Source organism: Diplotaxodon limnothrissa, linkage group LG23 (assembly GCF_057381915.1).
Source record: "Diplotaxodon limnothrissa isolate DT_005_m linkage group LG23, D_limnothrissa_male_GT1.1, whole genome shotgun sequence".
Taxonomy (NCBI): domain Eukaryota; kingdom Metazoa; phylum Chordata; class Actinopteri; order Cichliformes; family Cichlidae; genus Diplotaxodon; species Diplotaxodon limnothrissa.
This window is the reverse complement of record NC_140617.1, coordinates 12,783,981-12,798,154: the sequence shown is the minus strand read 5'-3', so window position 1 is coordinate 12,798,154 and position 14,174 is coordinate 12,783,981. Positions and strand designations below refer to the sequence as shown.

The window sequence follows — 14,174 nt, the reverse complement described above, 5'->3', positions numbered from 1 at the left end:
AGTCTGCAGCCAATCACCTTCTCAGCAGAGCGCACAACACGCTGCAGTCTCTGTTTGTCCCTGATAGTGGCTCCAGCGTACCACACGGTGATGGAGGAGGTGAGGATGGACTCGATGATTGCAGTGTAGAATTGCATCATCGTCCGTGTTGGCAGGTTGAATTTCTTCAGCTGCCTCAGGAAGTACATCCTCTGCTGGGCTTTCTTGATGACGGAGGTGATGGTGGGCTCCCACTTCAGGTCCTGGGTGATGGTGGTACCCAGGAAGCGGAATGAGTCCACAGAGGTGATGGGGGTGTCAGTCAGGATGATGGGGGGGAGTGGGGCTGTGTGCTTCCTGAAGTCCACAATAATCTCCACTGTCTTCTGGGCATTCAGCACCAGGTTGTTGTGGCTGCACCAAGACACCAGACGTTCAACCTCTCTCCTGTAGGCAGACTCGTCCCCGTCCGAGATGAGCCCAATGACGGTGGTGTCATCTGCGAACTTGATTAGCTTGACAGACTGGTGGGTGGAGGTGCAGCAGTTGGTGTACAGGGAGAAGAGCAGAGGAGAAAGAACACAGCCCTGAGGGGAGCCGGTGCTGATGGTCCGGGAGTCCGAGACATTCTTTCCCAGCCTCACGTGCTGCTTCCTGTCCGTCAGGAAGTCAGTGATCCACCGGCAGATGGGATCAGGCACATTCATCTGGGAAAGCTTGTCTCGGAGATGGTCTGGAAGGATGGTGTTGAAGGCAGAGCTGAAGTCCACAAACAGGATCCTGGCGTAGGTTCCTGGGGAGTCCAGATGCTGCAGGATGAAGTGTAGGGCCATGTTGATGGCGTCGTCTACAGACCTGTTGGCTCTATATGCAAACTGCAGGGGGTCCAGGAGGGGGGCCGTGAGGGTCTTGAGATAGGAGAGAACCAGGCGCTCAAAAGACTTCATGACCACAGATGTCAGAGCCACGGGTCTGTAGTCATTTAGTCCAGTGATCCTAGGTTTCTTGGGGACAGGGATTATGGTGGAGGACTTGAAGCAGGCAGGCACATGACATGCCTGCAGTGAGGAGTTGAAGATGCCAGAAAACACTGGGGCCAGCTCGTTTGCACAGTGTCTGAGGGTGGCAGGAGACACACCGTCTGGGCCGGGAGCTTTCCGAGCATTCAGACTCCTAAACTGCTTCCTCACATCTGCTTCATGAATATGAAGAGTTGTGGTCGGAGGAGGTGGTGTGAAATCCTCTTTTGTGTGGGGTGAGGGGGCGGGTGTTGCAGGTGAACAGTTTGAAGGTGGTGATGGCTCTATGGAGGGGGGGGGGAGGTGGGGGAATGAGTGTCCAAAGTGCCTCTATTGTTGGGGTCGTTGGAGGTGTGAAGGCTGCCTGATGGCTCGTCAAAACGGCAGTAGAAGTTGTTAAGGGTGTTGGCTAAGAGCAAGTCATCAGTGGAGTGGGGGGTTTTAGGCTTGTAGTTTGTAATATTCCTAAAACCTTTCCACACAGAGGCCGAGTCATTCTCTGAGATCTGCTGCTGCACAAATGGCAAGGTTAACCGTGCAAGTCTGATTGTCAGTGAGACAAAAGGTTACCTGTCTCTTTGCTGTGTGTATTTTCAGTTAACCTGGACATGACCTCTTCTTAGAGGATCTCAAGGAACTGAGATGACCATTTGGGTTCAGAATGAGTATCTGATGATCACTGCAGCTGCCCACAACTTTGTTTTCTTTTTCATTTTCTTATGTTTAGTTGCCTTTACGGGTCACTACGGTAGTCATATATGGTTGTCTGCTGAAGGCCAAGGCTTTTAAAGTTCTCATCAGAGAATTATCTTCCTCTGATGATGCAACTCAGAGAGGTGACACTGACCTTCAGCAGCTCATCAACCAGTTTGCCCATGCCTGCAGTGAGTCTGGGCTGGCTATCAGCATCAAGAAAACCAACAAAATGACTGATTATTTTAGCTGTTTGGGTTCTGTCGTCGCCAGCAGCAGCCTATAGTATCATTTACTAGGCAAAAAGACAAACAAGAGAGTGTGGGAGATCAAAAGAATCACCTAGAACCATTTCACCTTCACTGCCTACAGCAAATAGTCGCTAACATAACTGTGCTTAAACAAGCCAGCTCTCAGAGCATGCTTCTCCACCTCCTGTCAGTGTCGATCGGAGCCTATCTCGATCGACACGAACATCAGGTGACCAGATGTCCCCCAGCATCTCAGCAGGTCCTGTTTGCAGATGGGACCTGAACATCAGGGGAATGACACTAATCATCACAGTTTGGCGTCACAGTGCTGAAGGATTGAAGAAGGGCAAAACAAAAAAAGCTGCAACCAATAGCTAAAGGACAGGAGCCACAATAGCAACCAGAGACAACAAGCTCGAGCCCTTGATCCACACTTCAGCTATGTTTGCAGCACTTGCAAGGATCACATTACTGAACCACTGTTGATTCATGTTATATGATACTGCCAAAAAAACCTACATTACTTCTATGATAGCATGTAGGTATTTCCACCACACATCTAGTGTGTGTGTGTGTGTGTGTGTGTGTGTGTGTGTGTGTGTGTGTGTGTGTGTGTGTGTGTGTGCGCGTGTGAGTCAATGCAATATAAATATTTGCCAGTTCATCTACTGATTGAAATGAGACAGCTACCATCTATTTCCTGTTCTGTTCAAAAGCGTCTGGATGCATTTCTCTCTACCGAGATGGGTTTTGTTTTTATCCTAAAAGGGTACATTTTGTCAATTTAAGCTTTTTTTTTGTTTCTTTGTTTTATATGTCCTCTTATAAATACAATATGGGGTTATGAGATTTGTAAATCATTGTGTTCTGTTTTTACCTGTTTTATACAGTGTCTCTACTTCGTAGGATCTGGGTTTATATGTGTAAGTGCCTGTATGAAAACTGCAGTCAGTGTACCATGTCTGCTGCTCAAACTAAATTATGAGGTTTCCAGTGAATATGCTTGCAGAAATGGCAAATAAGTACTTGGACTGAAGAATATTAAGACTTTATAGGCACTTCAGCACTTTCATGATTTTAAGACATTCTGCATTTTAAGTGTAACAAAAAAACAGTTTCAAAGTTTCTCAACTGAGTCATAATGGTCATTGTCATTTTTGAGTGATTATCATTATTTACGCATCAGTAGCAAAAGTGGGGGAACTGTGAAGAAAAGATGAAAATAATATAAGATTTACTAAAAAGATTTTAGATAATATATATTAAGTTTAGAATTTATAATTTTCTTTTTTCTGATAATAAGTAAATAAGTAAAAGATCTACAGAAGAAAGCATCTTCTGTAGTACTGGTATCACATCTCTAAACTTTCAGTATGGTGAATGTCTTTTCTCTAGAAGGTGTAAGCATTTTGCAGTAGTAACATTCTTAGTTTCCTAACCAAACGTTCTTCATTTTCATGCACCTGAAAGGAACTGTCTTTTTCTTTTCTTGTCTACCATCGCCAGACACTGCTAGTTACTGTGGTGACCTAATCAGATGAAAAGCACCACCTTCAAGACACTGAAAACTCTGACTTCAGGCTCAACATATTTCAATAACCTATTAGTCTGTTTTCCTGTTGGCCCCCCAGCTCACCAGTGGTCCCTTCCAAGATTTAGATCACCATGTGGCGCTCTCAATCTTGGGGTTGAACTGCAGCTGCAGCTGCCAGAGTAGAGCCAGAGCCAAAGAAAATAGTTCCTTTTCAGTGCTCCATAGAATGCCTTTCACCTTATTTTCCATATATTAATAAAGAGTTTCCTAAGTCCAGTCCTTTCTCATCAATTTAGGTTTTTGCACATGACAGTTTGCAATCAAGCCGTGGTAGATCTGCTGCATGAAATTCTGTCCTGATTAAACAAAGACAAAAGCAGCCGATGATCTGTGTTGAATTTGTTGATTAAAATGGAAGCTCTCACAGGTTTTATTAGCAAGCCAAACACACAAAACGTTTAGTGTAGCTGTCAATATGCACCCCGACAGCTACTGGAAATAATATTGTGCAAAAAGATGCAAAGTGGTTAATGCTACCTATTTTGTGCAGAGGTCAGCATCCTCATATGTTGATGAACCACAGAGAAGGCATGGAATAGAACAGGTCTGTCAGTGCTCTGAAGCACCTCCAGACTGGACAGTAACGCAGCATTCAGCTGCACAGATGTAGGGCCATTTCAGCTTTGGTGTTTATATTGATTTGTAATGTGAGAATTCAGTTCTTTGACTACACTGCTCGGTTTCTGTTAATACCACATGCTTTTCATTTAAACTACACTATAATCACATATTGCTTGTGGGAAAAATGAGCCTGTCTGGCTGTTATCGCTGTCAGACAGCCTGAGGTCACCTCTGCATGAGTGAATCCCTTTCTACGGAGCAATACCTATTTCCCGATCACAAGCACATCATGAGGGGACACGGGGCACATGAAAAAGACACCACAATATACCACAGAGAGGAGCAGGGTTCACCTTGTCTAAAAATCCCCATCAAACCTTGTGATCTCACACAATGACTTAATTGCATATGATGGGAGCTCTTTGAAAGTCCTGATGCAATCTCAAAGACTCTTTAGATAAACCAATGGGCTTCTCTGACTGTGGAGGCTGTAGGACAGAGAGAGCAGCGCTGCTCCCCTGTGATAATGGTTGACCTGTTCTATTCAATGAGCACAAAAAGCACACTGGTGCAGTGTTTAAGCTGTGAAGCGGTACACAAAAAAACCTCCAAAAATATGTATGAGCGTGATTGCAGTGTTTATTAGAAATAAAGCTAAAACACCTGCCTCTGTAGTGCAGAGGCAGCTTTTCTGTATAGATTTCCTGCAGGTGACTGTACATGAGCAACATGTGGTCCAAAAGAACAAGACACTCTGAAGCACCTTACATTGTCTAATGTCATTTGTTTTTGTGTCTCAAAACTGTAGCAATTTGCTACATTGATAGGCATTTACAAGTACATTTTGCAGTGGGTCTATTCTAGAGTGCTTGTAATGCCACGGGTGCATTACAAGCACCCGTGGCAGTTTCTATTCAACCGACCAACATACAGAGCTGTTACTTTAGTGATGCACTTTAGGTTAATGGTTTGTGGCGAGGTGGATGATAAGGGCCTTGAGGCACGAAGGAAGCAACAGGGACCATGCTAACTGCTGAGCTATTCGAGGCTACTCATTTTCCTTTGTGATGGCTTATCAAAAAGGCATTTGTGCCCCCGTGGGCTCATCTGGCCCCTGAATTCATCCTCCTGATACAGCACTAGTCAATCCCAGCTGCCCAGACTTCGCTCCCCCTTGCCTGTCTCTCTGAACAGCAGTGACCCTTGCCACAGACATCCAATTACAGACAGTGCTTCAGCCAAGAGCAATGCTCCTGTCCAATAACTGTAAACACAGCTAGAGTGGGAGAGAAGTAGAGCTGACGGGTTGCAACTGTTCCCCTCCATTTCAATGAAATCCTTTGCAGACAGACGTCCCAGAGTCTTTTTAGTGCACTAAGAAATTTGTCAACGAGCTTTAACCAACTCTGACACATTTTCCACCAATTACTTCACTGGCTTTAGCGGCGTGTCAGAGCCAACTGAGCAGGTAACGAAGGCTGAAAAAGTAATGGTGGAATTTTCTTAATGCCAAAGGTCACCTGAAGTTGTTCTTTTTCTTCTCAGCCACAGTCTCATTAGCTGTAAATAGGAATATCAATGAAGCAACCTGCTACAGATCAGATTACAATATTAAAACGTAGTAGTAACATAGTAACATATCCTGTAGCTTAGGTATGTGGGAAGTACAATACTTCTGCAAGTCTTTAGAATAAATTACAACTCACTGAAAACAACAAATTGAGCATAGCGTTAGTTGAGTTAGGCCACAAAGTCACAATCCTGGCTGATCAGCTGAGCTGATTAGGGTGTGCCTTTCAGAGTGATGCTGTGCACAGTGTAGACTTAAGGACCCAAAATGCTGAACGCAGGAGGATTCCAACAGAAAGCTGATAGTAAAATCCACAAGGTAACAAAAAGTCCAAATACAAGAGAAAATAGACAGTGTAGACAGCAAGGCAAATACGAGGAGCCAGAGAATTTAAACAAAAGGTGAACAGGACAGCACAGAAGAAAACACACACACACACACACACACACACACACACACACACACACACACACACACAGGAACATAACAGTACAAAGAGGAAGTCTATTTATGGCCCTTGGTCTATTGATTGGAATGAGGGAAAATGGGCGAAAGAATTACAACGAGGTGAAGACACACAGGATAATCACTCAAGGGGAAGCAAAACCACACAGGGAATTGAAGAAAACTTTCACAGTAAAACAAGAGACCGGTACATGAAAACTAACTTCTAACAAAATATCAGACCAGGGAACACACTAAAACAGAGGAAGACAATGGGAAATGTAGGAGCCATTCTTGGGTTAATACCTTATGTGGTCACTAGAGGTCACCTTTTTCTGTTTTGATTATGTAATGTAAAGGTATTTAAGGTAGACGCACGTAATCGGCGTCAGGTGTGTCATTGAGAAGGCAAACAGTTTGTGACGTTGCGCTGTTATGCTAAGTCGATACAGAATAAAGACCAAAAAGGACAAGATACATACTGCTGGAGTTATTGGACTGTGAACTTAATTCATGCATACCAGTGACATCGCGTCACCCCCGTTAACGACCACCTCAGTGGCTTCAAGCGTAGGCTTAGCCTCTACAGGAAACATCTGAGAACTAAAAGCTAGAACATTTGGTTGGTCCCTGTGGACCTATCCCTGACTCCTCCGGTCCACATCCTTTGGGCATTTAATGGTGTGAGAATGTGTGTGTGTGAATACTAGAAAGTACTGAGTAGAAGGCATTAATAAGTTCCAATCAATTTAGCATTTTCCTTAAAATCAAGCCAGGATTACACAACTTAAACAACTGCAGCATCTGCAAACCTCTTAGCAACCCATCTCTTCCTCAGCTCCTCCTTTTTATATCACAGAAGTTTATCGCTGTTATATGATGAAGCCCAGTCTGTTCTGTCTGGGGGTGCTCGGTCCTGCTCTCCTCGTCTCCAGATTTTCACATGGAAGGACTGGGAATGGGAACATCAATGTTCTTTAGACTACAAACTGAAATGTCACCTTCACGGCGGCGCTTCAGAAAATGTTAGGTGGTAAGTATAGATAGAATATCAGTATAAATGTTGTCTGTGATTGATATGATGAAAGCACTGTCACTCCATCCAGTGAAAACACTTTCAGATCTTTGATGACAATAATCTACAGTAAGCCACAGACACCGCGTTCAGTCATAAGTGTCACAAGTTTAATGTTAAATCAAGTCTCTGTTCAAATCTGTTACACAAATCCCAAAAGAAATCCTCTGACTTTGTCTCTTTTCAACCCTCACGGGCATTACATTTCCACTGTTCCTAAATAAAATAGCGATGCAGTTCCAACCCAATGGCATATCAAGTCTAATCAGACTCATATTCATGCTTTTTTTCAACATAACTGACCCCTTCGGCTTCTCCAACATGCAAACCATAAAGCGTGTCTGACTGCTGTGTCGCCAGGGTGCAAATTATCAGTGAGCAGGTGGCAACCTGATAGGAAGCCTGCTGACCATCCAGCCTGCGATATAACCACATTTTCTGCCATTCATTCGACTTTTTTTCTTGTAACCACCCTAGAGTTCTGAAATCAGGCTCCACGGTTGGACGGTTTCACTCAGTATCAGTTCAATCAGTCACACATATGTTACACTGTTTATGCCTCTTTCATGGTTCAGCGTGACTGGGGGACTTCTATTTCTGTCGACATGAGAGAATATTGCTGCAGGTTGACTTCCTCCACACTCACTGTAGTAAACATTTCTCTACAGGGTCACTGAAGAGGACACAGACTCAAATCACTGCTTGCACTACATAACAAACCCGTGCGTGTCGTGTTGTTTCCTGGAGTCTGCTCACAGAACGCTGCACCTGCTGCACAAAGACAAACTAAACGTGTTCTGTCACATGATACTCAGTGCGACACGTTTTCTCTAAATGTTCTCAGGCTATTCATACACACTGTTGGCAATTTCTAATGAAACATATGATGGACATAAATGTGTAAGTAGCCCCTCAGGCTGAATAGCCTATCGTATTTCAGCACCACAAACCAAGAACAGAGGAACTTTTCAAACTTGCTGTTTATGACCTCTTTGTGCATGGGACTGCTTCGTGCTGTTAATGGCGCCTTTGCTTACTTGAAGAACTCCATGAAGGAAAAGCCATATCCATGTTGCTCAGCGATGCCTGCACACACAACATTGGCTGATGCTCCTATCAATGTGCCATTTCCTAAACAGAAAAGAGAAAAAAGTCAGAGAAAACTTTTCTTTAATGTCAGGTGTGTTTCCAGAACCACTAAAAACTGTAATTAAACCTATACTGAAAAAGGACAATCTTGACAAGACACAAATGAGCAACTACAGGCCGATCTCCCATTTTTAAGTAAGATCATTGAAAAAGCAGTTTCTCAACAGCTCAATTACTTCTTAAAACAGAATAACTGCTATGATGCCTTCCAGTCAGGTTTTAGACAGAGCCACCGCACTGAAACCGCTCTGACCAAAGTGTTTAATGACATATGTCTGAATACAGACAGTGGAAAAATGTCAGTCTTAGTTTTGCTGGATCTCAGTGCAGCATTTGATACAGTTGACCACAACATATTACTCAAACGACTGGAGAACTGGCCAGGTCTTTCAGGAACTGTACTAAACTGGTTCAAAACATACTTAGAAAACAGGAAATACTTTGTATCAATAGGTAACTTCACATCTGAGCAGACAAGTATCACATGTGGAGTCCCCCAAGGTTCCATCTTGGGACCCCATCTGTTTAACATTTACATGTCCCCACTGGCACAGATTATAAAGAACAACAAAATAAACTATCATAGCTATGCAGATGACACACAAATATATATCAGGCCCTGTACAGGCTCTTGGTAAATGCACTGAGGAAATTAATGACTGGTTGTGCCACAATTTTCTCCAGCTAAACAAAACTGAAGTAATAGTCTTTGGAGCCAAAGAAAAACGATTACAGGTCACCTTCAATCTATACACCTAAAAACCACAAACCAGGCGAGAAATTTGGGTGTAGTGATGGATGCAGACCTAAACTTAGAAAAACACATTAAGACAATAACAAAGTCAGCTTACTATCACCTCAAGAATATTTCAAGGATAAAAGATCTGATGTCTCAACAGGACCTGGAAAGACTAGTCCATGCATTCATCTTTAGTAGGCTTGATTACTGTAACAGCATCTTTACAGGTCTACCTAAAAAATCAGTCAGACATCTACAGCTCATTGAGAACTCTGCTGCTCGAGTCCTCACTAAGACCAAAAAAGTGGACCACATCAGTCCAGCTCTGAGGTCTTTATGTAACCCAGTGTTAATTTGGTTATCTGATATTGTGTGATATTCAGTATATATGTATATACCTATATTGGGTGTTATAAAATGTTCTTCAATGATTTTGAGGTTTTTTTTTATTGCTATTGGTTTGCGGCTGCTTTACGACAGTCGACTGTGGTAGTACATCCTAGCGGGAGGGGCTATGAGCTCACGTGGCTTGTAGCTGTGCCAGAGAGCAAGCTGGGGTGAGCTAGCGGGGAATATCGCCTTCTGCAGTAGCCTTGAAAAGGACTATTGTTCGTTCTCCTGCCAGACGCTTCGCTGCTGTGCTGCCTTACTGCTGTGCTGCCTCGCTGCTGTGCTGCCTTACTACTGTGCTGCCTTACTGGTGCCATTAAAGGACAAGCGGCCGCCATCCCTTCATCCATCCGGACCTTGATTATTTGGACCGAAGTACTCACACACACGCCCGCACTCAGTGCCATACACTCTCTTTATTTTGCTGGCCAGCTAATACCATTTGTTGTTTTTTTTGTTTTTTTTGTTTGCATTCACAAAGACTATCCAAAGACATTTTGGTTATTGTCAAATAGACACTCTCTGATTACGGACTGAGGAGGTTGTGGTGTTACAACCCCAGGACTGAGAAAAAGGACTCTTTACATAATATATTCACTTGTCTCCTGGTTAGGAAAAGTGACTATTGATGGAAATATTTTTCTTCTTCTTGTCTTTGTTTACATTGTATCCCAGAGAAGTTTTAAGTTGTTCAGGTTGAAACATTTGCATTTAAAGTCGGTTAAGTTTCCTTTGATATATCAGTGTCAAGCTGATGTTTAAGAGGGTATGTTAAGGACAGATGTGCTCCAGTCCATCAATCCTTTAAAGTGCTGGACACCGATGGTAAATTGCCATCAGACCCTAAATAAATTGTCCTCTGCTGTTATCCATATTGCTTCACTCATTCTTTGGTGAGTAGACGTATTGGTTACAACTAAGAGTAGTAGGAAAAAAATTGGCGCCCGAACAGGGACTGGAGCGCATCACTAACTTTATCCTGAAGCACATGCACAGACATCTGTGAATTCATCTACTGCTTTGCAGAGAGAGACAATGGAGTTTTGTGACAGGTATGGTTTTGATCCAGAGTACACTGTTTTGTTAAAAGGGGCTAAAGCCGAGATTAAACTACAAGAGGTGCAAAGAGCATTCGCTTTGCTGGATCACGTTGTCAAAATTCAACAAATAGATAGTCTCCCTGACACTATTTTGTGTCAGTTCATGGAGTGCATTACCCCAATGCTCTTAGATGGAGAACATTCAGCAGATGGGGAGTGTTGGGAGGTTATTCAGATAGATGAGTACTGTCCTCAGGGACCTGACAGTTTTCACCTGGCGCATGATGTGGTCCCCCTCGCTCGAGCAATTGATGATGTGACTGCTAGTTTCAGAGAACAAGTAAACGAACTGGCATTAGCATATAATGTGAGCCCCATGACTTTAAATCAGGCTGCAGTGAGCCACATGTGTGGGAAAAATGATACATATAAGGGGTTAGCTACCTCAACTCCTGCCTTGGGAGTTAAAACTCAGTCCACACCAGGTCCCAGGTCAACTGCCGCCTGTGATGATGGCCATGTGCCCAAGGCTAAACAGGCACTTGATGTGGACTCCCTGCTTGTTGATCCTTTGCCAGCGGAGGTTCAGAGAGTCATTGTGGAGCACATTGTAAAACATGACTCGCCCATGCACACTCCCTCTGGTTTTGAGCTCCGCTCATTTTCAGGAAACTCTCCAAAACCCCCTAATGAGGTAGAGTACAGGGTATGGCGACTTAGAGCTAAACAGGTACTAAATGACTCTACCCTTTCCGAAGGGCAGCAGCGCCGTGTTTTCCTCGATAGCTTGGCTAGCCCTGCTTTGAATGTGGCCCTTTCTATTGGGTCTCAAGCATCACCAAAAGACTATCTCGATGAGCTTGACAAGGCTTATGGCAATGTCACTGGAGGTGAAGAGCTGTATATCCAGTACCTAGAGACTCATCAGAATAGTGGAGAAAAGGCATCTGATTACTTGCGCCGACTCCAGACGTTGCTGCAGGAGGTAGTTGACGGTAATGGCATACCTAGAAGTGATTTTGATGTTCAGCTACTAAAGCAGTTCCTCAGAGGTTGCTGGGATGACTCTCTAATTGCCACTCTGCATCTAAAAGAAATAGTGGGATCTGCACATCATGTTATTCCCACTTTCTCAGAGCTGCTTTTTAAAATCAGAACGCATGAGAAAGAGAGTCAGTTAAAAGAAATGCGCAGGAGACGTTACATGAGCGGCACCTCAACTAAAGTGCAGGCTCGAACACTCGTAGCCACAGATGACGGCAGGCATTCTGGCACACCTCCCACAGCGCTGGATGCTTGTACCAGAGAGCAACTGGAGGAAAAGAAAAAAAAAAGAGGAGTGGAGGAAGTATGTTCGCCCCCTTGTACATGCTTATAACTGTACAAAACATGACGCAACTGGAGAAGCGCCCTTCCTTCTGATGTTTGGTAGAGAGCCACGCCTTCCGATTGATCTCTGTTTTGGACATAGTCCACGTGGCCACAGCACCAGAACACATATTCAGTATGTACGAGAACTAAAGAGTAGGCTGAAGTATGCATACGACCTAGCCTCAAGAAATGCTGAGAAGAGACAATTGTTGAACAAAAGACGCTGGGATGCTAAGGTTACTGCCCTTCCATTGGAAGTGGGTGACAGAGTCCTGGTAAGGAATCTGAGCCTAAGAAAGAAACACAAAATCTCTGATAAGTGGGAGCCTATTGTGCACATCGTTGTTAAGCAGACGGATGAGTCTATCCCGGTTTATGTGATTAGGCCAGAGGATGCAGAGGGCAGAGAGCGAGTTCTGCATCGTGACATGCTTCTTCCCTGTGGGTTCCTACCGGTTAACCTGCAATGTGACAGTCAGGATGTGCTAACCAGTTCGGTTCAACCTCTCATGAGAGTGGATGCAGGGAGCAACACAGAAGAAACTCGGCTGGAGGAGGAGTTTGGGCAAGACGAGGAAATAAACTTTACATCCAGCCAATTTCCTGACAATGACTTGTTGGCGGATCAAAGGGATGTTCTGGGAGAACAGGAGGCGTCCCAGCCACAGTATCCTCTGAATCCTGGGGCACCTGAATTCATTGTAGATCTGACAGGATCGGAGACAGCAAACGATGAGGAGGTGCTCAGCCCAGCCCCAACATGTGGTAGGCCACAAAGGAGGAGAGTGCCACCAGCTTATCTCAGTGACTATCAGGTCGGCTACAAAGTCGATTGTAAGCATCACAGTTTCAATGTGCCGATGACACTTGCATTGCTCAATAACTTTTTCCTGTCATTACAACAACAGATTGCTGGGTTAGTGCAATCTCTGTCGGGTGATAGTGACGGGGACGTCACACTTTAAGCAGGGGTGGATGTAACCCAGTGTTAATTTGGTTATCTGATATTGTGTGATATTCAGTATATATGTATATACCTATATTGGGTGTTATAAAATGTTCTTCAATGATTTTGAGGGTTTTTTTTATTGCTATTGGTTTGCGGCTGCTTTACGACAGTCGACTGTGGTAGTACATCCTAGCGGGAGGGGCTATGAGCTCACGTGGCTTGTAGCTGTGCCAGAGAGCAAGCTGGGGTGAGCTAGCGGGGAATATCGCCTTCTGCAGTAGCCTTGAAAAGGACTATTGTTCGTTCTCCTGCCAGACGCTTCGCTGCTGTGCTGCCTTACTGCTGTGCTGCCTCGCTGCTGTGCTGCCTTACTACTGTGCTGCCTTACTGGTGCCATTAAAGGACAAGCGGCCGCCATCCCTTCATCCATCCGGACCTTGATTATTTGGACCGAAGTACTCACACACACGCCCGCACTCAGTGCCATACACTCTCTTTATTTTGTTGGCCAGCTAATACCATTTGTTTTTTTTTTTGTTTTTTTTGTTTGCATTCACAAAGACTATCCAAAGACATTTTGGTTATTGTCAAATAGACACTCTCTGATTACGGACTGAGGAGGTTGTGGTGTTACAACCCCAGGACTGAGAAAAAGGACTCTTTACATAATATATTCACTTGTCTCCTGGTTAGGAAAAGTGACTATTGATGGAAATATTTTTCTTCTTCTTGTCTTTGTTTACATTGTATCCCAGAGAAGTTTTAAGTTGTTCAGGTTGAAACATTTGCATTTAAAGTCGGTTAAGTTTCCTTTGATATATCAGTGTCAAGCTGATGTTTAAGAGGGTATGTTAAGGACAGATGTGCTCCAGTCCATCAATCCTTTAAAGTGCTGGACACCGATGGTAAATTGCCATCAGACCCTAAATAAATTGTCCTCTGCTGTTATCCATATTGCTTCACTCATTCTTTGGTGAGTAGACGTATTGGTTACATTTACACTGGCTGCCTGTCCATCAGAGGATAGACTTTAAAGTTCTGATGCTGGTCTATAAAGCGCTGAATGGTTTAGGACCAAAATACATCAGTGACCTCCTGACGCAGTATGAACCTTCCAGATCCCTCAGGTCATCTGGATCCGTTTTTTTATCAGTTCCCAGAGTCAGAACCAGACACAGAGAAGCTGCATTCAGCTTTTATGCTCCATATATCTGGAACAAACTCCCAGAAAGCCTCAGATCAGCTGAAACACTCAGTTTATTTAATTCTCAGCTGCATTTGAATAAAACACCAAATCCACACTTTTAAGCTTAAAATTCAAAACTTATATTTTAACTACTGATTTTATCT

General features: G+C 43.9%; 1 protein-coding gene across 1 annotated transcript in view; it reads right to left on the bottom strand.

The window, feature by feature from the left end:
- oca2 (oculocutaneous albinism II) overlaps positions 1-14,174 on the bottom strand; it is an 83,527-nt gene that overhangs the window by 4,152 nt on the left and 65,201 nt on the right. The window contains exon 22 of the mRNA XM_085347762.1: positions 8,224-8,317. Within this exon, the coding sequence (XP_085203888.1) occupies positions 8,224-8,317 (94 nt within the window). The remainder of the gene's footprint in view (positions 1-8,223; positions 8,318-14,174) is intronic.